We start from the raw sequence: 27,725 nt of genomic DNA, 5'->3' as shown, positions 1-27,725 counted from the left end.
TGAAACTCCTTTCTCCTCAAGGAAAAATTTGAGTAGACCAGAATGATTTGCTTGTTTGCAAGGGGCTCAGTGGGTGAAGATGGATGGTGTCTTTGGTAACCTGCTTTGAAAGAATGTTATATTCTCACAAATTTATCAGTGAGACACCCACCAGTCTCAGTTCTCTCTGACGAAGTGTCGTTAAATACCTGTCAGTGGCTGCTAGTGCAGTAGTGCCATCTTGCGTGGAGCTGGAGTATACCAATAGATTTCTCCCCTGGTTCTCTTTCTGCATCAGAGATCCGAGGAAGAAATTAAATACTTGTTGAATACTTAAAAAAGTCACAGGCATTTTCAAAATATCACTAGAGTAGTTCAAGTTCTTGAAAGTTCTTTACTTCAAGTTTTTTACTTCAAGTAAAAACGCTAAGCAAGTTTCCACAAGAGAAAACTAATTTTTTCCTTACTTTTTTCTCATTTTTGCTCTACCAGTGACAAAAAAAAAGGGAGGAAAAATGGGAAGACAGCTATCTTCTCAGTATTCTTTTTAAACAAAACTATTTGGAAAATGCCTGAATTTAGAAAATAAGCATTGTCAAAAACAGCATTTGCAGGTCAAGGTATCAGCAGATTGAAGAAGTAGACTGTTTCTGGAAAAATAATAATTCTTGCAGTAAGACAAGATGTCAAATTAGTGTTCGAAGTGCTGTGTATCCTCAGTGACCCAAGTTGGAAAAATGAATGTGATACTCTTTAGTGCCAAAAGAATTCTGGATATTAGAGCATGCTGTTAATGTTATCAGGGCTGTAGATTTGATACCCATATGGGCCATTCACTTAAGAGTTGGATTTGATGATCCTTGTGTGTCTCTTCCAACTCAGAATATTCTGTGATTTTGTAATTCTAGCACTTATTTGTATCACTGTTTTAAAGACCACCTGACAGAGCATAATTTCTGACTCGGTATTTAAAGTATGAAAATTTAGTTTCTTTGGATTTCAAAGCCAGCCTGTAATTACGGATGATGAAAACATTCTGACACAGGATGAAAGGCAGAGCAAGACAAGAAGCATTAAGCAACAAAGGCATTTTTAATTATTTTCCTTGTTGATTTACATCCCTAGATGCATCACCCCCGAGTGGAGAGCCTACCAGAGCCTGTATGTCTATTCATATGGGATGGATTTCTTCAAATTTCTTGAGATAGTTTCTATAGCCGAGGAGGGGCCGATGGGGAAGGGACGAACAAGGGGCGAGACCCAGGACAGGCTCCTGCCGGGGGCGGCTCTCCTCATCCTCACCCGGTTCTCTCGGCTCGCTGGCGTCCCCGTCTCATGTCTTCTGCGCTGCGTGCCGCGATGGGGTTCGTCTTCTCGAAGGCCATGAACGACATCCCGAAAGGGCAGCAGGAGTTTATGCGGCTCCGGGTAACAGAGAGGCCGGCGGCGGTGTGGGGGAAGCTCTCCCGCGGCTCACTGCCTGCTCACAGCTGGACTGGCAGCTTCACCTGCTGAACTTTCCTGTCCTCCCTGGGTTAAAGGTGCCCCATTTACATACTCTGCCAGTTCCTGTGCGATGACCTAGTGCAGCAGGTTCAGATGTGTAAAGCACCCGTTCTTTGTGTCAAAGGACTTCCTCAACGGTCTGTCTTAACAAATTGTAGAAGTGGAAACTATCATTAAAGTGGCCAGGCCCTAAAAACAGTTTTGGAAACCTGATTTGAAAAGTACATTTATGCTGAAGTTGAGCTGTGTTACTGCACTGTAACACTGCAGTGTTAAGAAACATGTACATGTTAATCTGTTATAATGGAGTTACTAAAACTTGGATCTTACACTCTTAAAACATATGAGTTAAAAATATTTCAACCCTTCCACTATTAAAAAAAATCTTTTAAACAGTTCCTTCTTTAAATTCAGTCAGGTAACTCCAGCTGAATTTTTCTAGAAATCTCAGACTAGAGCATGGAGATGTTTTATTCCCTATTCCCTCTCAAAAAATAAGAAAATAACAGCAGAGAAAAAGGAAAACCAGTTTGATTAGTGTCCAGAAAGTTGTGCTAATAGACCTACAGTATAGCACTAGCTTTCTGATTTATTGTTAAATATCTTGTAACTTACTTGTAATATTTAGATACCAAGTGCTGGAATACAATCTGAAGGATTTAGCTGGAGTTTGTTCCTTTAGTTTTGCATTTAAATTGAGCACAGGTAAAATTTTTAGAATGCTTAAAGTAGTGGTGGATGAACTTCAATTTACTAAATTGCCAGTAGATGGCATATTCTAGTTTATAAAGCAGTGTGCAGTAGTAGGTTTTGTAGGATCACAAGTAAACTCTGAAGGTGACCTTGGAAATGTGTCTAACAAGAAGAAAGATAGCATAAGGAAAGATTATATTAAGTGTGCAAAGAGCAACCTTTTGCATGACTTGTAGACATAATTTTCTCTTTGTACTGTTACATGTTTCTTAGATGCAACCACAAGTTTTGTGTACTTTTTTTTTTCCTCTTGCAGAGAGGTGCTCCTCCCACCCTCAAGGATTTTGGAAATCCAAATAACAGGAAGGTTTTCAGTTTGGCAAATTGATAGTGAAATTACAGTGAAGCACAAGCTGCTTCTCTGTTGGGTAAATAAAGTTGAGGGAAGAGCTTGAATTCAAGCTAACATTTGTAGAGGTAGCTGCAGACTTTGAATGCCAGTCTTTGCCTTCACTAGTTCTAGCTCAAATGCTCAGGCATTTATAAAAAACAAACTTTGAAGTCAGTTACAAAAATCCCCTTTTAAAATTACATATAACATTTTTGCAAGTTGTTCTTCAGGAACTTTCCCCTCCGTTGTATTTCTTCTTTCTGACAATAGTTGGCCTGCTTTGTATTTCTTCTTTTTGATGATAGTTATGGTGACAATAGTATATTTCTTTCTAGCACTACAAACACCTGATCATATCTGATTCCTACTATGTTTGCAGACACACCTGCCATTTTATAAAATCCCCGTCTTTTGAAAACAGTTGAATGAAGTGTACAGTTGAATCAGGTGTAAAAGATTCAGTGGGGGCAGGGAAGAGAACTGTATTTCATGTCATTAGGGGATGGAAGAATGTAGCCCTGCTTCAAACTTGGGGAGAGTGTAGGGAAGAGGGAAGACTGCCATTTTTCTTTTCCATATGTGACTAAAACCTGTGACATGGAGTTTACTGCTAGACTTTCAAGCTGTTTGTAGAAAATTATATAACCTGATTTATTTGCTTTAGACAAAATTGTAACTAGAAATGCTTGGAGAAGTTAGGTCATACTAGGACCAGGATGAAACAGCTTAACTTAAAGCATTTATATATTCTTACGGTAAAATACTGGGACTTGGATGCTGTCCATTCACCCATCTTTCTCTGAAAACCATCATATTTATTAATAAAATAGAAGCTTACTCTTGAAGCAATATGATGTACTTACTATAAGATATTCAAAAATAGTGATTTGTTTTAAATGTAAATCAACCCCAAAATAACATGTGGGATCCAAACTTCTTGGAGCTTTTCATAGCTTCTGAATGTTCTTAAAGTGCCTCATGATTATGATGGTAAAGGAATAGAGTAAAATTGTCACTCCAAGCTAATTGATGTGCATCAAGAAGTCATCAAAATTGTTTCACCTAGAATGCTTTCCCTAGTAGCAGTGATGGTGTGACAATGCACAGAAATGAGCTAGTTACTCTTTGGGTAGACCTGGAATGAAACACAGTAGGTATTGGTAAGAGAGTCAGAGATTTTTGTGCTATTAATTTCTGCGACAGAACAGGTTTTGGTTTTTCTTAAGGAAAAAAATCCCAAATAGATGTATGCTCTCCTCTGAAGAGAGAGAAAATACAAAGCTCTTTAGTGATTGACTTGTTTCATGTGGAAGATTGTAGGTTTGAAAGAGACAGTTACAAAAATAAGAAGACAGTAACATGATAGAAGTTGATAAAGACTCCTTCAAATCACAAACTGTGGTGCATGCTAAAGCTCAGTCAGTTTTAGAGTCATTTTGATATGTGCTGGACAGCCAAACCAGCTTGACTACTTTAGCATAAGACAATATTAAAAGATGTTGTGCAGGAATTTTTTTTTTTTTACCTTTCTTGGGATAACTCTGAAAAGGAGAGATTGTGGCCTTGTAAATTGTATCTTAATGCTTTTTGGATGAATACTAAAACCTCAGCTGTTTGCCTTGATGTTGAAGGACTTGCCAGTTGTTTGTATTGTCTTTGTGTGGCTCCAGAATGAAATACCAGTCTGTGTCAAGTGGAGACTGTTTGTGGTAGAATTTTGTTGAGGCTTTGTTTTTATCACGAGTCTGCTCCTTAAAGTGTAGCTTGCAAAATTATTTTTAAACACTTTAATATCTCAGATCTCCAGCTCAAGACTAGTATATGGCCTTGCAGAGTGCTCTTAGTGAGGCTGAATAGGCTAGAGCAGGTCTCTGCTCCAGGCCACAGAGCAGTTATAGCAGATTTTTTTTAATGAGTTCTGTGTGTCCTCTTAACACAATTAAATGTGAGAATTGTATATATTTCATATTGCATATATTGCATATTAGTCAAAGTGCTATGTTCTGTCCTTTCTGTTCTAGTGAGGCTTTTATTCCTTGTCTTTTTTTAACATCCCAAATGTATACCTTAAGAAAGCCATTGCAATAACTATTTATTAAGAAAGCCATTTTAAGATATGCAAGGCAGCCTGGAAAAAGAGGCATGTCTGAAAGTGGCAAGTAAGAATCTAGAAATGTTTGTGGCTGATTATGCTTTCCTCAATATGGATCAGAACACTTTAAATATTTCTAATTAATATTTCTAGACAGTGATCTTACTGTCTAGAACCAGGTGTCAAGAACCCTGACAGGTTGGTTTTTAAATAAGAAATTGTCTGACTTCACATACTGTGAAGATATATTGAAGATACTTCCTAAAGATTTTATTGTGATGAGAGAGACTTAAGTTTGGTTAGTGCATAATACAAGTATGTTGTCCTCAAATAATATTACAAATATAAAAACAATCTTCTATATTCTGTGTAGTGTTATTTAGAATGATAAAAAGCAAAATCACGGTAGAAGACCACTGCACAGTACAGATAAAAAATTTCATTTACTGCTAATGAATTTGATTCTAGGATTGCATAAAGCAGAGCTTTCCATATGCTTTATGCAATCCATAAAGCATCTCAGAGTAGTATTTTTGCAGTGATGTGTAAAAGACATTCTAAGCACAACTCAAAAGGCTTTTAATTTAGGGACCACACATAGAAAAGCCCAAGTTCTCCCGCCAGATTTTAGCCAGATTTCCTAATACATATAGAAGAATCAAAAATGCTTTCTTTAGTTTTGAACAGAACCCCCCCAAGTCAGTACTTTGCCATTCCCTTCTGTGACACACCACTCCACTCCCCCAGTTAGATTTTAGTTTATGTTCTGCTGTTATTTTTATAGAGGTAACACTGCTTTTGGCTCTAAAAAGTTGCTTTTCCTTTCTTTCCTTGGGAAACACTACTCAGGGGAAACTGATTATTATCCCAGTTTTCCTGTATACAGCATGTCAGCACTATTTGAAAGGTAACCCTACAGAGGAGAAAGCTGACATTTTGTTTTAATAACAGGGTTTTTGGTTCTTTTTCCAGTGGTATTATAAGAAGATGAAGATATCTTGATGTGTATAGGAATAATACTGCATGGTAAACAGTGGTTTCTAGTCCATACAACTGAAAATACTAGGTCTTAGTAGCATTTAAAATCCTTCATCACTGTTTTCAGGTATATCTCAGTGTATAAGTGTTCTATTACTTAACTAGAAGAATTTTTTTCATTGGAACTCCACAAATAATTGTTGATACACTGAATCCTTTATTGATGACCTTTTTTACTCTTTCTCATATTTGCTTCATTATTAATAATGAGTTGAATTGAAGACTATTTTGTGATTTTGTTGTATCACTCTTTTCTCTATTAGGTGATGATAGATGGAAAGGCATGGATGAAAAGACTGATTTGTTTTAATATGTTTATGTATAACAAGCAGACAATAGGGTTTAAGTGTGTGTCTTGATGTTGTCAAGCCATTGAAGTTTTCACCTAGATGCATTTCTGGGAAAACTTTACAAAAAAGCAGTGAGGAGAGAAGCAGTGATTCAGAGTCAGAGAATGGAAGAGACAATTGTGTGGCATAAGGGCCTGCTTAGAGAAGTGAAGTAAATAGGGTAGTAAATGGAGCACAAAGAATTCTCTAAGCTATTGCAGAGCACTTTACTCTGGTTTTGAAAAAAAAGCCTCAAACCCTGGGAAATAAAAAACCTCTGTGTTTTCTCCAAATCAAAAAATTAATCACATTCTGGCGTCCTAAAAAAAGGTGTTTCTACTACAGCAGCACAATAGAAGCATTCTGCTGTTGCAGCAGATATTAAATAAAGAAGCCTAGAATGTATCTAGTCCTGTCAGAAGCTTTTATGAGACAGTGTGCTGGGATTTTCTGCAATGTTGATAGTTCTGGAGAAAGGAAGCCTGTACATGCTCAAGCACAGATGTACACAGCCTGAGAAACAAGCACAAAGAACAAGAGCTGTCTCTGGTCACAGTACTGCAACATCACGGGAATAACTGAGATATGGTAGGACAGCTCATGCAACTTGAAATCTCTAACAAAGAGATACTAGCTCTTCAGGAAAGACAGGAAGGACAGACAAGTAGTGATGCCCATGATGAGAAGGTGTAGCTTGTGAGTTAAGGTAAAAGGAGAGTCCACGAAACATGACACTGTGGAGAGAGCATGCTGCAGGTCACCAATCAGAGTGACAAAATACATGAAGAAACAACAAGTTGTTCTTTTAAAGAACTGAAGAAAGTCTCTGCATTACCAACTGATTCTCATGAGACTCTCCCTAAAATCTGCTGAAAATCTGCTAAAAATCTGCGCAAATAGGAAGACAAACAAGTCTTGAGTACATTTCTGCAAAATGTGAGGAATAACTGCATGATACAGGTATATATGTACTAGATGGGCCATCCAAGGGCCATCATGCACAGCTGAATTTGTTATTTACAAATGAGGGAGAGTTGTAATATTACAGTTAGACTAGATTGTAGCTGAGTTGCAGACCCTGGACATTGGGAGAGAGGATTTCATCTTGCTTGGGAAACAGGTAGGCGAAGTGCCATAGGAGCTTTGAAGGATAAAGTAGTTCAGGAAAACTGACATGATTGAAATGTCAGCTAAGTGTCCTTGGCCACAACACAGACTGAGAGGTGAAAAATGGGAGCAATTCTGCAGAGATGAGGGGACACTGGAAGACAGCAACTAGGGCATAAGTCAGCAGTGTAGCCTGACAGAAGAGAGAGTCAAAAGGACAAATGAGGGCTTTTTAAGCAGTAGGTTGACAAAATTTTCTGTTGTCTTCTGTTCAGTGCTTTGTTAAATCCATTTAAATACTGCATCTACTTTTTGCCCCCGTTCTTCCCCAGTGCAAGAATAACATAGGTGAAAAAGAGCAGCTTTTGCAGCAGACCACCAAGATGGCCAAGGGCAGGAGCACTTCTTGCAAAGCCCAGTGCACTGTGCTTACTTAGCCTGGAATGAGATGCCTTCTGGGGGGCAGGATCTGAGGGCAGCCCCCCCACCAACTGTGTAATCAAGAAAGTACAGCCAGAAAGTGCAAGAGATAATGGGTATATATTGAAACAGGATTTGGAGAGCAGTGCAGGCTGAGTGTAAGGAGGAACTTTTTCCCCTGCAAGGCCAATCCAGCAGTGGAGCTCAGTGATGCTTCCATCTTTGGAGGTTTTCAAGACCTGGCAGGATAAAAGCCCTCAGCAGCCTGGTCTCCTGGTCTGATCACATAGCTGTTCTAAGACTGCTGAGGTTGAACCCAAGTTATTTTATGATTCTCTAACACCCACAGAAGCAGGCTGTGGTTCACTGTATTTTTTGGATCCTGTGAGGGAGGATTTTCTTACCTCTCTTCCCAGACTGAGAATTATGAGCAGTTCCTGCTTGATATCTGCACTTGTGCTGGGGACCACATGCACAGCAGCAGTCTGTTGAAACAAGACGTGACTTGGTCTAACTTTTTACTGACAGCTGTCAGACAGACTATAGAAATATGTTAACTGATAATGATACAGAAATAACTTCACAAGGGATGGAGAAGGGAACTAAAGCCTCCGTGTGCCCTGCCTGTCAGAGTGCAAAAACAAAGCAAAAACTTGTTTGTGGGAATAATTTACCTGAAAAAGAATTGTTCAATCTCCTGTATATTTTGGAAGTTTTGTAATATCTATTACTGTATTAGCAGATACATTTCTCCTCCACTGTATGTAGAATTATGTATCCAGCATTAGCACATACATATGTCAGTTGAAATCAGAAATTTCAGTAAAAGGTTATAACCATTATTTAAGCAAGACACATTTAAAAAGTATTGCTTTGAGATTACAGCAGCTCGGCTCTGCCAGTCTTTCAGGGTCAGACTGGAGGACTGAAATCCTTAAGTGTAGCTTTTAAGAATAAGTTATACAGGAGAAGACAAGAATCACTGAAAGTGCTAGAAACAAAAGAAATTTGTTAGTGCTTAAAGCATGTCATTATTTTATTGGTTTTTGGGGGTTGCATTTGGAGTGATTTGAAGAGGCTTTTTGGTAGACTTTTGGGGGTTTTTCCTTCCTAGTAGGAGAATTTCTTACCAGACAAAAAGATAGTTTTCTCAGTGGGAAAGCATCATTGCTTTCAGGAGTCAAATACAGTCCCCCAAAATAATCATTGATGGGAATCATTAAACTTGAAAAAAATAAACATGCTAGAAAAATAATATACTTCTGACAGATCCTGTATTTACCAATAATAAAAATGTTTTATTATAACCTGTCTTCAGCATGAATCACTGGATAGTCTCAATCCCAGTCTGCTGCCGTCCCTCCTTTCTCCCTATTTTATTATGTCAGACTCTAAAGTGCATTCTTTTCCCCAGGTAATATTGGATAGCCAGGAAACAGTCATAGATCTGCTATCATAGCAGTTAGTCTTTGATAGTATATAGACTTGCTTCCTGTATCCTCCTGTGTGGGCATGGAATAGATTCTACACTTCCTAGTTTAAAAAAAAATCAAGATCAAGTAAATCTAGAAAAGTAAGGGCTTATTTTTCTGTGTTTTGACAATGCAGTGGTAATACATTTTTTTTCTTTTTTTCTTTTTTCACCTGAAAATCCATGGCAATCTTTCTTGTTTTTTAAAATCTTTTCTTTTTTTTGGGGTCCCTAACATCATCTAGGTTTATTTTGAGTCATGATAAAAGTACACTATCTTATTTTAATTAGGACCAGATGGCAGTATGGAAAATCCTCTACAGTTCTGTATCTCAGTGGATACTTTTATATACTTTTATACTCCTTTCTTTTCTTTTTCTTTTTTTTTTCACTTCTCTTTCACGGTCTTGCCCCCCCCCCCGCTTTGTTTTAACAGCCTATTTTGAAGTTTTGGCAGTGATGCAAATTAACAAAAGAAATAAAAACTAAAGGCATTTCTTCCTCGTTAGTTAAAATTGTGGAGTAAGTGGGCAGATAGTATTGAACATTGCTAGGGAAAGTAATCCTCTAGTTTCATAAGGCGTAGTCTGCTTTTTCATATATACAAATTATACAGCATTTTCTTCTGTAAGTGAAATTTTCTTTTGACACAACACGGAAATGCCAAACGTATTTATCTCTTGCAGAAAAAACATCTTATTTAGTTCATTCAAATCATAAGATTTCTGCTTCTGAAAATAGTATTCAAGTGTTCTGTTCTCTGCTTTCATCTGTTCTTCATCTCCACAGCTCTTGCCTGTGGAGAAACATGTATGCATTGCATGCTGTATGCATAAGCTATGTCACATGCATTCACAAATTGGCTTGAAGAGAAACTGCTGGTGAGTGTTTGCTCTATCTACAAATGGCACTGAAGGTCTCCGTTTTGTAAGAAAATACTTTGGGTTATTACTTCATCATATATACTAATGTGTAAATATTAATATCATTAGAATGTAATTTAATGGTACAAAAGGTGTGTGGCAAAAGTGTCTGGTTTTGGAGAAATATATCAAAAACTCACTGAAACTATAGATAAATGCAACTTAATATCATATGTTTTCTTTCCTCTACACTGTCTGCTCTTGGTTAGGGGCAGACCATAGCATGATTGTTTTACCTTCCTGCCAGGATTGTATTGCCTTTAGAGGTTTGCTTTGAATGGCAATAAAAGAAAGTAACAAGGCAGTTTTCTCTTCATGTTTAGCAATTTGTCCTTAAATCTGAAATGAAGGTATAGAAGTACTCCGTAGATGCTTATTAATTGGCCATATCTTTTGACTAAATTATATTTTTTTTCTGAAATAAAGATATAAAAACAATTTAAAGATATAGATCTATTATAAGAGATGGAACAGGACTACATTTCAGTTTATATCCAGACACTCGTGTATCTCAAAACAAGATGTTGTAACTTCAGTTATAGTGCTGTTTATTACCGGTGTTTGCTTTTCTTCTCAATGTCTTTTTGAAATATACAAAGTCATAACATTTGTGTTTGCCTAGTAAGACATAAGTTTGAACTTTCTAGCAGGAGTTTTAAGTTTGTTTCTTAGTGGATTCTGTTTGATAATCTAGGTAACCCTCTAGTGGTTTTTGAAGTTCTTACTACTGAAGAAACTTTTAGTGAAGTTGCTATGGTAGTATGTGACAGGATGTATTGTAAAAGAAACAAATGAAGCATTTTAAACATATCTTCAAGTGAAAAATGAGATTACACATTTAGCAGAGATAAAGTACAAGCAGTATTTGAATCTGCATATTGAAGATAATGTTTCTGTGCAAATGTACACCTTCCTTAAGTTATAGGTTTTGTGATATTTGAACTGAGTCATGGATTCTACACATAGCACTTTGCTGGACATCCTTTACTACAGATACTGAGAATTTTGTGAGTGAGAGATGAGGAAAACCTGATTTATTTATCAGACAGCTCATGTGTCTCCTCTAACCTACTCTCCTCAATCCATCTTAAATTCCTTAGAATTTAAAATATATTAAGAATGTTCAGATAATATTAAGATAGATCAGTAGAGGTTTTATTAGAAACTAGACACTGGACCACATTCTTAAAGACAAATGCAAAATGTTAATGGAAACTGGATGAGGAAAAACTGAAACTTTTGAAAAACAAAAACATTAAAGACTTTTTGATACCTAGTAGGCTCAGTCTTGGTACGACATCTTAAACAGGTACAAGGAATTAATAGAATCATAGAATATGATGAGTGAAAGGGAGCCATCAGATCATCATGTCCAGCTCCTGGCCCTGGACCTCATAAGCCTATTGTTTGTCCTTGGTGGGGACATATATCTTGTGCATATATCTTGTCCTTTATTCTGGGACTATTTTTGAGTAATGAGCTATAAGTAGAAATGAAAAAGAGAGTATGAAAAGTATGAGTAATGGCAGGGGGAGATGACATCTCTTTCATTTAAAGAGGATTATATTTACAAATACAGTTTTGGGGTTCTGTTGGGTTTTTTTTCATTTTATAAATTCAATTAACTCATTACTCAGTCAAAATGTTATCAATTATTTATCAGTTGATCTTAAATGAAATGGTGCTAAAAGTGCAAATGTGCGCTATATTTTGACTCTTGGCAGGAAAAATGGCTAATGTTAAAATGCCAATGAGTTTCTGAACAAGAAATTTTTTTTCATGCTTCTTCTCTTTCATTATAAAAAAGGAAAGTACTGACACAGGTTTCTGCAGTTCTTCCTGAGCCTAATAAAACTTTTTGGTTTTTGTGATGACATTTTTCCATCTACCAATTTGTCACCTTATCTTTGTTAGTAAAAGATCAACCACCTCTATGATGATTCCTGAAAATTTAATTTTTCTTAATGTCTCAGACACTGAGTCATTTTCTTCAGGGTCTTGTAAGTCCCTAACCTTTTCCTCTCCAAAGTTTTCAGTGAAATTTAGTCAAAAGGACTTTTTTTTAGTTCTAGTAAAATAAAACCAGTTGTTCCTGTTCTTTCTCATGAAGTAAAATGTAAGCAAGTTTTGCCTTTCCAGATTACTACCATCTGTTTCCCTTTGGGGTGGGAAATAGCTAGATTTGTTTTCTATTGACAAGATACTCGTAGTGCTTACGACATCACTAATGCATTTGTCTTGAAACCTTACATAAATTGTTTTGCCCCTTAGGTGATCTGGGCTTAATTCTGGAAATAAATGCTCTCTGGTAACAATTCTATATCCTTATTAGTTTCTACTCATCAAATGGAACAGAACAAGATAAATGATACCTGTACTGAGGAAGATTAGAACCATCTGTCTTGCAGGGAAAAAGCCAGTTTGGTTGGTATTAGCTGACAGATTGTATACTCTGCCTGATCACTGTAAAGAAACAAATGAAATGGTTAACAAAGAGCAGATTTTAATAGCTATTTCTAATATGTAATGACTACCAGCAAAAGATGCAAAACAGACTGGTTGCTGCACTAGTAGTGAGGAAAATATTAATTAAATTGATTCAGTTAAATCAATTATGCCAGCATTTTTGGGGGGGAATATCTGTGACTAGTACATATCATTGTGAGCACAAGTTGCAAATTTTGTCTTGCTTGGAAGTGCACCTCCAGCTTACCTTTATATGTTTAGTCTCAATTTGTTGGAGGAATTTAACTGACTTCAAAGAAAAAATGCCCTCTGAAGCTGCTTCCTGTGACACAACAAATTTACCATAGTTCCTTTCCTCTTAGTAGAGCAAACCTATCATTTCAGTCTTTTGTTAAGTCCACTGAAGTAAAATTTATTCTTTTACTTGCTTTCAATAAAATACTATTTCCTGAATGTTTAGCTGGGGGCGGGGGGGCGGGTAAGCTCTTAGTTATTAGTCAGATTTTGAAATTACTTGATTTTGTAACATTAACTCTTTGTTTATATACCTTGATCTATTTTACTATTCCTTCAACACTGATACCTACTTTTTACATAACTGGCTATTCAATGACTTTGGTTTGTTTCTATAAAGCTTGTATAAAACTTCTGAGAATTCTGAACACTGGTAACAGTACCTTAAAACTTCACTTGCTTTTGTTGATAAGATTATTAAATGCAGGTGGTGGATGCCCTTCTGCACTCTGCTGCATGTTTGTTGCCTAAAAGCCACACAGAAGAAATATAAGAATGCTGGGTTACTGCCAAGAAATTTTACCTTCATGCATTGCCCATTAGGTTGAGTCTGTCCTTTGTGCAGCACAAAATCTCACATGGATTTAAGGGCTTTTGATATTATTTCTTCTTTATAAAGAGTGCAATTTCATTACCTTATTGACAACAAAAGGAATATAAAGGATTTGGTGCTAATAACATGAAGGTCATGGGTTGAATCCATGACCATTCAGTTAAGGGCTGGGACTTGATCCTGGTGGGTCCCTTCCAACTCAGAATATTTTGTGATTCTGTGTGATTTTTTTGTCAGTGCAGTTTACATTCTGGCTTGTGGCTAATATTGTGAGACCCTTTTCTTTTTCTGATAACTCTTTGCTTGTAAATAATTTGTAATCTCTCTTTGCGTGGGGAAGCTTTAAAAAGTGAGTTTTCTTTTTAAAGTGTAGTTTCTTGCAGTGCTAATAATTTTAATTGCTCTGTGTACTTGATGTGAAAAATACCCGCAAACAAACTTTGAAGCAGCAGGATAAAACATTTGGGTCTGATTTATTTTAACTGTTTGATCTAGAGGCCCATTTCCTGAGACATCTGTGGGCATGGTGGTCATAGAACCAAGCAGACACTGCATAATTATTTTTAAGTTGTCATCTCCGGATTGCACTCGGGTGGCTTACAATGGAGGTGTAAAGATAGGTATCACTATTCTATTTTTCATTTATTTTTGCCAAAGAACCATTTGCAGCAGCTTCTTGTTTTACCTATTGATTGAAAGAAGGACACCAAGGATAAGTCACGTGAGATTTTAATCTTTCATCTACTGATGAAATGCCACATGTAGCTTCACTATCTGCACACTAACTTTCATACATATTTCGAAAGTGATTTGCAGTGTGATTGTCATTTTTTTAATAACTTAAGCCTTATTTTTTATTATAGCTCTGAGTCCTCAGAAGTTAGAAGTTAGTACTTTTTAAAACAATGTTTTCAGAGTGTCTGAACACTGAAAAACGCTAAGTGGAAATAACCTATTATAGGGAGAGTAGCCATGGCCTATAACAGATGTATTAACCTATGATTAAACTGAAGAGCCCCTTTAAATAAGTGTAAGGGTATCCCAAAAGTTTCTTCAAGTTTCAGTTTTCTTAGATTTATATCCTGGGTTTCAGAACTTAAGTAGTGTTTATCTGTTTATTTCTTATAAGGTAGTCAATTCCTTTCCTGTCCAAATATCTGTTTACCAGCACATCAGTATAATTCTGTCTTAATAATGGTGACATGAAATATGTTCTCTATAGGTTTCCTGCCATGACTGTTCTCAAGCTAAGTGTTTGTTCAGCCCAGTATTTTAGATAGGTTGGGTAAAAGAGCATGTCTCCCAGGAGAGCCATTAAGCATATTGGGTTGCAAACTGAGTCTTTATTGAGGGGTGATTACTGTCTCTTCCTCCACATAGACACTTAGACTAACACAAAATACATCACTGAAAGAATATTTAATACATGTGGGCAGTGAAGAAGAGATCATTTCACACTGGCTCTGCTTTTCATTTCTATTGAGTATTTGTACACCACCTTCCATCCCATTTGGGGGTACAAAACCAAAGTAGCATCCATTCCATCTACACATGGAAGAGAGAAAACAAGTTACGAGTCTAAAGTAAGAGAAATTTCTAGTCTAGTGAAGATGTGACTTGTAGTCCAGAGAGGGGTTTTTTTGCAAGTTGTCAAAGTCAATTAAATTATTTCAGATGAGAATTTTCTCCCACTGGATTTTAATCAATTAAATGATGGTATAAATGCTCTTTTGTGTGGTTTGACATCATTGGGGCAGTCTGGAGAATAATCAGTAGAAATGATAAGGATGGTTACCACTGACTAGTTTATTAGCATTATCAGTTTCCCAGTAACTGACCTTTTCCCTCTCTGCCTCACTTCTCTTCATCTGTCATGATTCATTTTGTAACATTGATTTCCTTTTACTCTAACAGTTTCTGTGTGACAGACTTCAAAATCCCAATCAGCCCTTACAGTTGCTCACACAGTGTTGAGAAACTACTAGCTGTATTTAAAGAAAAAATGGGAAAGTTATTTCTAATTGGGCCCTCTTGAGAGTGTTATAAAATTTAAAATGTCATTTCCTACTCATACCCATTTATTTTGAAATACTATACTTAATTTTTAAAATTATGCAATCAATATTTTTGCCAATATGGAAGTTGCTATTGTCACTTTCTTATTATTATATTAAACGTGTCTATCAAATCTGGTCTGATAGTTACAGGATACGTAATTGAAAAGCATGCTGTGATGTGCACCCATGCATCCACATTACAGCTTCAGCTCTCTTGTGCTATGCACGGCAACCTGGCTAGGAAAATTACAGTATCTCTCTTCCTCCTGTTCTAAAGCTACCCTTCAGGTCCTTCATCTGTAGTTTTTGGTGCAAGTATAGTCACGTAAATCATTTCTATTGAAGTTTTATATGGCTATGTAGATGGGTCATTTGTGTACTTAAAATTAAGTGGAATTTGTTCCCTAAGACAATGGCACTTGGATTGGTGAATGGTTGTTCACCTGATATGTGTGATGTGCACCTGTGGCTTGTTTTCTTAGTAATCAGCTCCTCCCATCAGTAAGACTTTTCTAAATAAAATACAGCCCATCTCTGCTAAGTCTGAATGACATAATATTTTGTCTCGTTACCTATAAAATTCTGTAAAATGTTTTGCAGTAAAAATGAATACCTACTGTTCTTTATTCTTACTTCTGGTCTGCCATAATGAGAAAAGAAGTAATCTTAAAAATTATTGTAAAGTAAGTCCTAAGACACTAGGTCTTGGTGTTTTTCATAAAATATGCATGTTAATGGATCCAAAGTCTTTCACTATCCCAGTGTGACTGACATGTTCAATAGAACACATGCGGAGGAAAGTAAGACACAGTTACTAGGAAATTAACAGCTGAAAATGGGATATTGATTTGAACTGCAGTCAAACATGGTTTGGTTTTCTTTCATCTAATTTTGAGCCATTTTTTGTGGTAGACTTCTGATTATTTTCCTATATACATATGTTTTCAAATCCTATACACATATGTTTTCAAATAATATAAACAATATGTTTTCAAATCATATAAACATATGTTTTCAAAACCTTAAGGTCTTAAGGCAGTCACTTAAAGCACTGGTCTTTTGCCTTAAGGTGCACCATGATCTAGTTGTTTGCCACTTTAAGACCAGTGCGTCAGGATCTCTTGATCATTCAAAACTACTCAAGCTCCAGATATTAATTTAAGATTGGCATGTTAAATGGATAAGCATAAGGATATTGCAGATGAATTGGTTTAATTTTTAAAAGACTAGTTTAGAGGAGTTGCCTGAATGCCCATGTAGGTGTTTCATTTTGACACTTGGAGCATCCAAAATTTATTTAAAGGTATATACTCTTTTACAGTCAAGCATTGCTTTTAAACCTATTTAACTGATCAGATGTCAGGTCTGGACATGCTAAAGCAGTATTTGATTGCACAGGATAGGCAGGTGCCCTGCCTTTTGTCTGCTTTGTCAGAATATGCCAGAGAGGTGTTCCCTGCTGTGCTATACAGTGGCTGCAGAGCTCCCTGAAAAGAACTCAGGTGTACTCCAAACTGTTTTTTCTACAGTAATTCTGGTAAGTTTAAGTCATGTGATGAAACAGTATTTAGTAAGACAATTTTGGCCATAATTGTTTCTCAGTTTTTCCTTTGCCTTAAGGAGAGTTTGAAATCCCGTGGAGTCAGTGTGGAATTGCCCTGGAACACTTAAAACACTTAGACTAAATCTCTTAATTACTCAGATTCCTGTTGTAGTCCTAACAGCTACAGCACTGTAGTCTTCTGTTTTGCAAAATGAAACCATATCAAGTAACAAAACTGATCTTGGAAATGGAAAGCATGAATGAAGATTTTTTTGGAATAAAGGAGTACAGAACAAAGGGAACTCCTGGCATTTGAGAGACGTAATCCTGGGTTTGGCATAAAACCACATAGGTTCAAAGGGGTTTTGGAGCATGTATTCATGTATTGTTACTAAGTTTTCTCTGTATAAATTGTGACTAAATAAAAATTGGTTTACAAATCTCAGCATCAGTACTGTAGCTGATTTAGGACCCCCAAACTCATTTCAGGGCTTTCTTGGTGCTACATTGTAAGTTTATGGACAAAATAGATCTTGTAAACTATTCTTTGTAATATCATAAAACTTCAGTAATAGCAAGAATTAAATTATTATTTTAGCCAAATGTAACTAGAGCTGATTTATACTGCCTTCTGTGGATTAGTATTCCTCTGAAATCATTGTTTCTTGGCTGTCACATTTTGCCATGTATGAGAGAGAATGTTCATCTCTAAGATTTGTAATTCTAAAACTTCCCTTCAATATATCTCTTTTTTTTAAAGAAATTAATTTTAATACAGTATTGTGTTTCATCTGGTTTAAATTTTACATCTACATAGGAGAAGTTTTCTCAAAGAAAAGGAATTACAGGCATTTTTCTATTCATTTCATTCCACCACTTGTTTTTTGATGGAGAAAGTTGAGGGTTGTTTCACTCAAGTGAAAGAAAAAAGATTCCAGTTAGAAAAGAATATGAAAAATGTTTGATAATGTTATCTGGGTGCTGTCTATAATATAAAAAAAGTTGTTTTCAATTATTGTAGGTTATTTATATGAACTACTTGTAGATATACATGAAAGTACCCTTGGGCTTCTGGAATTTGATATGACAGTCTCCTGCAGCATGGTGTTTGACTTTATTGTTTGTGACTTATCTTTTTCTTTCGGTACAAGAGCTGTCAAAGTATAACAAGTGTGAGGGGTTTTTTTTGTTGGGGTTTTTTCGGGGGGGTTTTTGTGTGTGTGTGTGTATTTGTTTTTAAAGAAATCGTGTTAACATCCTTTAATTTACTTTTGTAAGTTTGAACTTACAGCCTTCTTTTTATGCCATACTTCTTTCTAAACACTGTGCATGTTAAACTGTCTGTTTTTCTTCTTCTCCATTATTCCCTTTTAGCAAAACCTATATTTCATCAGCATATCCTTGTCCCACTTCTTACCACGTGCTTCTTCAAATTGAAGCTCATTTAGGGTAATACTGTGCATCTTGGAAGCACAGGTCCTTATCTGTGCTGACAGGCAAACAAAGGATCCCTTAATATTTTTCACATGTGTGGAAACTACACCTATAATCACACTGAAGATGAAATTAAGTCATTAAATGGATATTACATGTCATTATTTTATCTTATCACGTCAGCCCTCAGCAATTTACCAGGCTTAGGATATTTGGGACCAAAATGGATGTAATTAATGGGCAGTGTACTTGTTTATTTTACTATTTCCAACTGTCTTGTAGGTGACAAAATAAAATATAATTATTTTGATATTTTATTAAGTGGTTTGTCAGCCATTATATAATTACTTCTTCTGAAAAAAAAAGAAAACCAAAACAAAGCAATCTGAAAATTATGGCTATCAGAAAGGTAAAGCCTGTTGATATTTTTTGTGAGACCAACAATTGCAATGTAAGTCTTAAGGAAAGAGAAACAGATGAAATAGTACTGTGAGACTATAGTGAATGTTGTTTTTCCTACTGTGTACAATTATATGTAATTAGATCTGTCCTTTTTTCATTATTCTGTCTCAAAATTATTTCTACCGATCTAGGTACTGAATGAACTTGTAAATAAGATAGCAAGATCAACATAGTCTGAAGAAATAATTAGTAACAATTTAACAGAAATTGTTCTGTTCAGGCTAAATCAATAGTAATGGAGATGAATAAATGGGTGGAAACCTTAAGTAATTACAAATCCTTTAAATTATTCTTGAATTAGAAAGCAGGAGAAAAGAACATATTTAATTACTTTTAGAGATTCATTAGAAGAGAACTTTCTGAATTCAGTCTTTGTTCTTTCTTCCCTAGAATACACTCATTTAGGCAGCTGATATTCTGTTTCCTGTACCTTGTTGAACTTCTTATCCAACTTGGTTAGCTAGCCTAGACATACAAACCCAGGTATTCAATTTTTTCCCCACAAGATGAGTTATAAACATTGCTGTGAAGAAGACTTCTTCTTATTCTGTCAACTAACTTCTCCACTTTGGTTTCAGACTGCTTATTTTTGGCACAATTATTATTTTTTCATCACTCTAAAAAGGAAATTCTTTTTGTGTTCTGTATAGTTGAGAGGAACTTCTGAGAAATACTGAATTTACCGTACTTAATGAAATCGTAATTGTAGGTTTAGACGGGGCATGTAACTAAAAAAAAATAAATCTAATAGTCTGCTTTTTTATTCTTCTGTACCATAGAAAGTTCTTCTTGGACATGTGAATATATTGACTATATTGTACTTTTAAACTGTTTTTAATTTTAGTTATAGAAGTATTTCCTTATGGACTTTTGATATATATTTATTATCTATAAAATATCTGTTGTCTTCACAGTGCTTTTCTACATCTGTAACTGTGGTGTTGCAGAAGAGTTATGAGCTTTATGATGCAACATGAGGAAGAAGAAATCCTCAAAGGGAAAAGAGGTGTCAAGATTGACTCTAAAATTATTACAGCTAAATTAGAATTAAGCAGAATGAATTGGGAAACAGGTACTCTATGAATCAGCATGGAAATGCGAAGGTCAGAGAATCTTAATCTAGAGAGTCCTGCTGAGACGTGGGTCCTACTCAAAACCTAACACTGCAATTTTGGTTGTCTGGACCTTGAGAAGCACAATTAGAAAGATTCTGCATAAAAGCATTTGCTAATTGACCTAAATGGTTTTTTGGTAAAAACTATTACTGAAGAAGGCCATTCTCAATCAAAAGCCATGAAAGATTGCCTTCTTGGTTAGTGTTTTGGATTTATAGACCACTGAGAGATTGAGTCAATCTTTAAAATAAATGGATGACTTAGATTTGTTTAACCAGTCTCCCTTCTTTAGCTGGAAAGGCAACTAGCACTGCAGAACCTGATGAGAGAAAGACAAATAGCCATGCAGATTTCTTGGACACAAGAATTTCTCAAATATTTTGGGACATTTTTTGGACACTTACTGCTGTAGTTTAACAATTGGGTATGAAGTTTATTCCCTAACAGAAAATATAAGTATATTACATTATATATTTCTGTTTTGCTGGGTCTTGGTTTTGCATCACAGGGAGTTATTTTTATTTTGTAGCTGCTCAGAGATTGATCAAATGACAAATGGACTCTGAATTCTGTCTGCTTTGAATGTGTTCTGGTTATGTCTGTACTGCAGATTTATTTAAAAGCAGAGATATGAGCTGACAATAAAATGACCATAAAATATCTGAAGTACAAAAAGTCCAGTGCAAAGTAAAAGTTGTATGTGGAAGAGGAGAGAGTATTTAAAAGCCACCCTATTTTCCTGTCTGTACTGAGATTTAATGAACTCTTAGTGAGTAGCATATTCTCCATCTGTTTTTTTTTAATGCAGTCAACAAGTTGACATTTTCTGAAGTCTACTCACTTAAATCTGAATCAACGGATGCAAGGGAAAAAGAAACCTGGCCAATAAAGCTATATTGCATAGCAAAGATCTTGCCCTAAAATACTTTTTGTGGATAATGTTTTCTTGGGCTGTAACACGTTTAGAGGGAATTAGGAAATATTTGTGATTTTGTGTATATAGTGAAGATTAAATGCACCTTATACATTATGGGTTCAATGGTTTAGAAACGAACATAGAATCTACATTGTTACATGTTGCAAGTGGCTGAGTATATGGCACTGCACATGCATGCTAAATCAGTTAGATCATCCCATATTTGTTAATATTTTCAAAAATCACTTTTGCATTTTTAAAATACTCTTGGGTTGAGAAAGAAGGCAACCAGAAGACAAATGTATCTGAGACAATAAAGACTTGCTCTTTGATGAGAGATTTTTAGAAGGATACACAAGTCCTAGACAGTCAAGGTCAGCCTAGAATAACAGTACTGATGTGCTGAATATCCTAAATCATTTTTTCTTTTTTCTTGCACAGAGCAATAAAAAGGAAGAACCCAGCAGTTTTACTGCCAATACTTCCCTAATGCTTTGTATTTTCCTATCATTATGATATGGGCTATGGGACACTGTTGGAAAGGATTAAAGGTATGTATGTCTGTCCTGTTCTCACAGAGAAACAAGCTTCAGATAACCTGTTAAGGTTTTTTTTTTTTTTAATGGCTGGGAGAAATCTCGTAATAGATATTTGATGGTTTTTTTGACAGAAATATTATGTCTCATTTTTTTTCTTCTGTTGAAATTAGATATTTTGCTAGTCAAGGGTACTCATTTCTTTTCAGTTAAGACTGTCATTTTCTCTTCTTGTTTCAAAATATTTGAATGCTAAGGTTAAAAACACACCTGATGTAAGACTTGGATGTTTGGGAGAAATGACAGATGTAGTGATTTACTTCTGTATTCCACTCTGCTGCTGGTTTTTGGGGGAAAGGGTTAGGGATTACAATATAAAGGAATAGAGACATGAATCATAGCCTTACACCTTCAGTCATCGGGTGATGATCTTACTACAGTGTCCTGTTAGGACTGAAGAAAGGTGAGTTCTGGACAGTGGGGTCTTGCCTCACAGTTGTCCCTTGTCTATGTGATTAAATTATATACATTGTGTTGAAGTTTATGGAGATGCATTTATGTTAACTCTGATTCCTAGTGAAGGAGACTGGCTCAGTGAGTGTTGACTGTAAGTGAAAACAGCATCAGGCTATGGCTTGTCACCTTCACAAATTGACTTGGTTAACTAAGTCTAACTAATTGTCTTGCCTGCTACTGGCACAACCATATCAAAACAAAATTAAAATCTGTTTCAGCACTTAGTCTTTAGCCTCCAGATCTAACACTTAGGTTTCCCAACTCTGTATCCTTCATGGAAAATAGTGGTAGGTTAATTAGACAAAATCTGCTGTAGTTCCTGCTGCATGCAGGTGCAAATACATTTAGGTGATGCAGTATTGTATACCTGTGACCATTTCTCCAACAGCATTAAACAAAATTCTCTGGATTTTAATATGAAGAGTCAGCTAAGCATAGGGAAGAAGGGATAGTTCTTAGAAATAAAAGTGTTGAAAAGGAGATTAGTACACACAAAGCAGAATTAGCACTTGGAATTTAGAATTTATATGTTTACTGTGTACCACGTGGTCATGTATAGGTTGAAGAGGAGCGATGTGGTATCCTATAGCTTTCCAAATATGAAGAGTCATCTTTACCACTTCAGATCCACTAGGAAAACTTCAGCAGTATGCAAGGCTTGTGAAAATGTTTTGCAGAAGAGAAACTGTGGAACCAAAGAGAAAATAAAATTGAATATGCCAAACTAGCTCTGTCTTTTCCAGATTTTTTTTTTAAAGAAATGTGGCAGATCCATTATAAACTCCTGAAAGCATTTGATATGGTATTAGCTAAAGATTAAGGTAGCATGAAAGACATGGAAATTAAAAGACAGGTAAGCATGGGAGTAAAGAAATTATGTCAAATTTTGTGCTTGAAAAGGAAGGTCAGGCTTCAGCAGGGTTGTTAACAATATTTCTCAAGATTTGGTACGGATCTTCATTTGCTTTATATTTTGAGTAGGTTATCCTAATCAAATCTTTGGGTGACAAACAGAGAAGATATAAACTGTAGTGCAAGAAGAACTGATGTTCTGAAGAAATGAGACAACAAAATAGGATTCAATTTGATCATGTCAGCAAGAAACTAGGGATTAATAGGGATTTCTACCACCAAAGCTCATCAGATGGAAATAGTAGAAAATGGGAGAACTTGAATGCTGATGATCACAGAGTGGGTATAATCCAACAGTGTGATGAAATTGAGTTAAACAAAGTCTAGAAACATCAAGTGAGGTTTACTAGTATCACAGCGTGGTTGAGGTTGGAAGGAATCTCTGAAGGTCCAGAGATCTGGTCCAAGCCCCCTGCTCAGATCATCCATAGCCAATTGCCCAGGAAAATGTCCAAAAGGCTTTTGAATATATCCAGGGATGCATATTTCACAACCTTAGTACAAACAGAGTACAGATGTGAAGGTGCAGGAAAATAGTAACTCCTGTGGAAATTTACATGTAATTCAGATCATTTCTGGAAAGGGAATCTGTAATTATACTGAAGAGCTAAAAAGATTTGGGAATGACATTCTGCCTTGCAAGAAGAAAAAAGTGATTAATTTGTTTAGCTTAGTAAAAAGATGTGAGAGATTTGGGTCTACAGATCCCACTTACAGGACAGGATAAAGGAAAGTAAGAGAAGGAAATTAAACTAATTACCAATATCAGCACTAGATTAAAAGGAAATGGAATAGCCTGGATGAATCTGGTCTGGAAATCAGGTTCAGGAGTTCAATTTTATTTTATGATTAAAATTACGTAGTTGAAAAGAAGGTTTTATGTCACAATTGACCTGCAGCCACAATGCTTATTCTCAATATTCAACTGATCCCCATGTTCATTTCCATACCTTTGCAACCATTTCTCTGCTTGTCTATCTGTTCTGTTGGTGCATGCCATGCTTAATCTCTCTGGTGTAATAATGAATGTATATACAATTCCCTTTACTGTTCTTTATTTAAATGGTCTCTTTCTTCCAGGGTATACCTATCATCAACCTCACAGCCAATTCCCTCTTCTAAAATAATCTGCAGTTATTTCTGCGCTGCATAGTGAACCTTGTATCTGAACTCACATAATGCCTGCATCTGCTGCCTTTCATCATTTGGCATCATTTTATACCCCTGAAAGGTTTCAGTATTTCTCTTTCATTAGGCATTTTGTTTCTAATCTTGCTTACAGTTAATTTTTTCTTCTGTCTCTAGCCCACTTCACCAAAAATTATCTCATTATTTTATTATTTTTCCACACTGAAATATTGGAAGGGTATTTTTTCCGGCTCTATAGTTTGGGCTAATTAAAACCCAAAACTGAAGACATAGGGGGAAATACCTGTTTTGAGTTCTGCTTGTGCTGTTGGGAGGTCCTAAGTTTCCAGGGCTGTGTATCAGAACCTAATCTTTTGGGTATGTCAGGGTTACAGAACAGCTGTCAAACGATCTTTCCTAAACCTCTGAGGACACAAAGAATAAACCTGCTGTCTGTGTTCTTTGTCTTGCTGTTTTGCTTTTCCTCTCAGTTCAGGCACACTCTGCTGGTGTTTTCCACACAAATTATTAGAGGAGGGGACAGATTTTATGGCCAGCCTCTAATTGCACAGAACTTCTTCATTCAGCAATGGAGCTCTGGCTGCCTTTTCTGAGATTTAGATGGCTGAGTCCTTGTGTCCAGAGCAGTCAGTGGGGCAATGTCCTCTAGTACATGTGAGGGACAGGCACAGAGATTTGTGTGTCTACGTCCCTATCCCCAAGATCTCTTGCTATTTCAGAATCAGATGCTATATGCAACTGACTGATGTTGTGGGAATGGTAACCAGTGTTGGATATTACTGATGGTCCCAGGCACTGTAGTACTATAAAAATTACAGCTGGGAGATGTCAGTGCTCAGACCTGTTTCACAGAATGACCGTAATCCTGACTGCACTGCAATATTCAGTCAGGCTGATCACACATAAATACAGTTTCAAACCGCGGCTATAAAGATCATAAAGCTGGGACTTAAGGCACAGATAAACAAGACTCTTGGCCTTGTGCCAAATGGCATCAGCCAAAACAAATGCATTCTTTGCCTAATCTTCATCTCTTATACCACAATCAGACCACCACAACCTATGTATGATGTTCAGTCTGTATCTTTGTTTTTTGGATTCTCTGTCCTAGATATTTTCATTCCAGCCTTATCCAGAGCATTCTGCACTCTACATCTTTTCTCTGCTGTGCTTCATGTTTAGGTAGCTGTCTTAGCAAAGCTTTTCATGAGTAGTGGGCTTTGAGCAATGTTTCTTCAAGTCCTGTGCTGCCCATATTCTGACACGTTTTAGGCTAGTCCTGAGGCACAAAGAAAGATTGTACCCAAATATGGTCACAATATGTGACACTGTGTGTACAAGTTTACTTGTTAAAGCTTATGTACACCTTCAGGTGAATGTCTGATCCACTTTCTTCTCAGACTCCTAATTACCCCACCAGTCCAAAATTCCTTAGAGACAACTTTGCTGGTACATTGACATCAGCTTATTTACAAAATACATAGCTGCGACTTGCTATTTTGCTAATGTGGTCCAAACAAGAATGGTTAAATCACTTTCTTAAGTTTTTTTCCCTTCTTTGCTTTCTAGCTGTAAGACTGAGGAAATTTATCTTTATTTTCTCTTTTTCCTTTTTTTTCTTTTTTTCTTTTCTTTTTCTTTTTTTTCTTTTTATTTTCTTTTTTTATTTCTTTTTCTTATCTTTTTTTTTTCTTTTTTTTAAGCTGAAGCAGAGAACATACTTGACCCACAGAGCACTTTTCTGGAATTGTCTAAAGACCTCCCACATCTAAAGATTTGTAGAAAATCAGAATATCTCAGAGCAATTTCTTCATAGAAAAATAGGAAGATGGTATTAAAGCTACATATCTGAAATGTGATTATAATACTGCATTTTAACATAATTAAATAATTTCAAATTTGATAAGATTATGAACTCTTAAAAAAACTAATAGATTTTTAAAAATTAGTACTTTCTAAAGCAATTGGTTTCGTATTATATGTATCTCTTAAAAATAAGCATTATTCTGTAGTATATTTTCCATGTTTATAATGAAATATTGAATTTGCACTGTCTATTCACAGTCTGAAAATAACTTTCACCTGTAGTAAAAAAGTCTGGTACTGACCAAACTCAGTATAACCAATGAAGATATGGTAATTGGTAGTTACAAGTTTGTATAAATATATAAATAAAGATATACAAATTTCAAATGTATTTCAGGATACACAACTCAATTTGAAGTCAGGAGCAGAGAGTCAATTTCTTTGAAAAATAAGACACTTTTTATTTGCCGTTCTTTAGGCAGTGAACTCACCATCTCTGCTTCAAGTTCTGGAATAAACAGCTTTTATCAGAAGTAGGTTCAGAAGTAAACACATAACTTGCTAACTGTGTTTTACTGTTAGGGAAAACTGTGTTAAAGTATGAGCAGAGACAGCTTCTGAAGAAGAGGAAACAAATTATGTAGCTATTTCCTGAATCTTTTTCATGCTTGTTCGACATTCTGAAACTCAGGATAATTTGTTTTTTAATAATTGAAATCAGAGTTTCACTACTAAGATGAATATTAACTTAGGCTAACAGCAAGCAAAATTATTAATGTATGTTTTTGTAATGAGTAGATCCAAGTGGCCTTACAAGTACTGAAAAACTGAGAGATTTTTTGCATGCCTTTAACATGGTATATCCCGAGAATATAGTTTTAGTATACTTTAATGTTCTGATGTCACACTTGGAAAAATTGTTTCTGTATTGGAAATCTTGTTTAGAAGCAGATTTTGTGTTCTGGATGGAAATTCTTCTAGTATTAATCTCTTTGTGGAATGAAAAACAAATGCTCAAAAAGCATCCAAAAATGAATTAAGCCAAAGTCTATACTGACAATTTATTGACTTAAAAATTAAATTCCAGCTGGAGATAATGCCTCAAATATGATTTTGAGGACTACTTAACTAAACTTAGAATATTGCTACAATAAGACAGGCGAATATATAATGAAACAAAAGCTTCTCAATGCGGAAATTAATAGCACAGTTTCCACAGTTTGACTTCTGAAAGTGCATTAACTTCTGCATTCAGTCACTTCTGTAATTGGTTCTGTCCCCTGCATGTTAACAATGCATAGTCTGTAACTGATCTCAAATGTGATGTGTTGTAATGGTCAGTGTAATAAAATGAACACAAGTACTCCACTTTCTTGTTTTGCTTTGAATAACAGAACATTTGCTATGTTTCCACCATGTTCTGAAGTCCATCTTCCTTTAATTTTGAAGACTTGTATGTTTTGATATCTGTCACCTATTGATACTCTTTCTTCCAAAAAAGAAAGACAATTGAACCAGCCTTTCTGGGTATTTCTATGTCTCCATCTATGCCTTTTAGCCCACATTTTAATCCTATGAAAGGCATTTTCACAACAGAACAGTTTTAACAGACCATACAACAGTTTTTACTTATAAATCTTAGGAAATTAGGAAATACTCTATTCGAATCCACTCTGAATTAAGAATCAATATCTGTGTGCTTGTGACAGATTCCTGTTTGATCAATAGCCAGTGTTAAAGGCAGCAAAATCATGGTCCAGGTAGCAGTTTTAGGGGATAATAGGGTAGCCATAATCCATCCAAACTAAATTTGATTTTTTTTCTCCTGAAGTTTGAACTTAGATCAATAATGTTAGTCTATTGCAAGATTCCAAACTAAAATGGGGTAAATATTACACAGTATCAGTGAAATGTACCAAATTTATCAAGGAAATGGCTCTAAGCAAGATGGTCTAACCCAAAATAGATTTAGATGGGCTATGTAGAATGTGCCAAAAATCATCAAGGGTTATTCACC

The 27,725-nt window shown here is 35.8% G+C and overlaps 1 protein-coding gene across 1 annotated transcript in view; it reads left to right on the top strand.

Moving 5' to 3' along the window:
- Positions 1-1,338: 1,338 nt before the first annotated feature.
- PLGRKT (plasminogen receptor with a C-terminal lysine) overlaps positions 1,339-27,725 on the top strand; it is a gene marked incomplete at both ends in the record, with an annotated part of 29,876 nt that continues 3,489 nt past the window's right edge. Inside the window, 6 exon segments of the mRNA XM_084224707.1 lie at positions 1,339-1,407; positions 20,166-20,281; positions 21,231-21,276; positions 21,280-21,340; positions 25,606-25,680; positions 26,187-26,241. Coding sequence (XP_084080833.1) covers positions 1,339-1,407; positions 20,166-20,281; positions 21,231-21,276; positions 21,280-21,340; positions 25,606-25,680; positions 26,187-26,241 — 422 coding nt within the window.

The sequence above is a fragment of the Fringilla coelebs genome, assembly GCF_963513975.1.
Source record: "Fringilla coelebs genome assembly, chromosome: Z".
Lineage (NCBI taxonomy): Eukaryota > Metazoa > Chordata > Aves > Passeriformes > Fringillidae > Fringilla > Fringilla coelebs.
The sequence above is the reverse complement of the archived record's forward strand: the minus strand, read 5'-3'. Positions and strand labels throughout refer to the sequence as shown.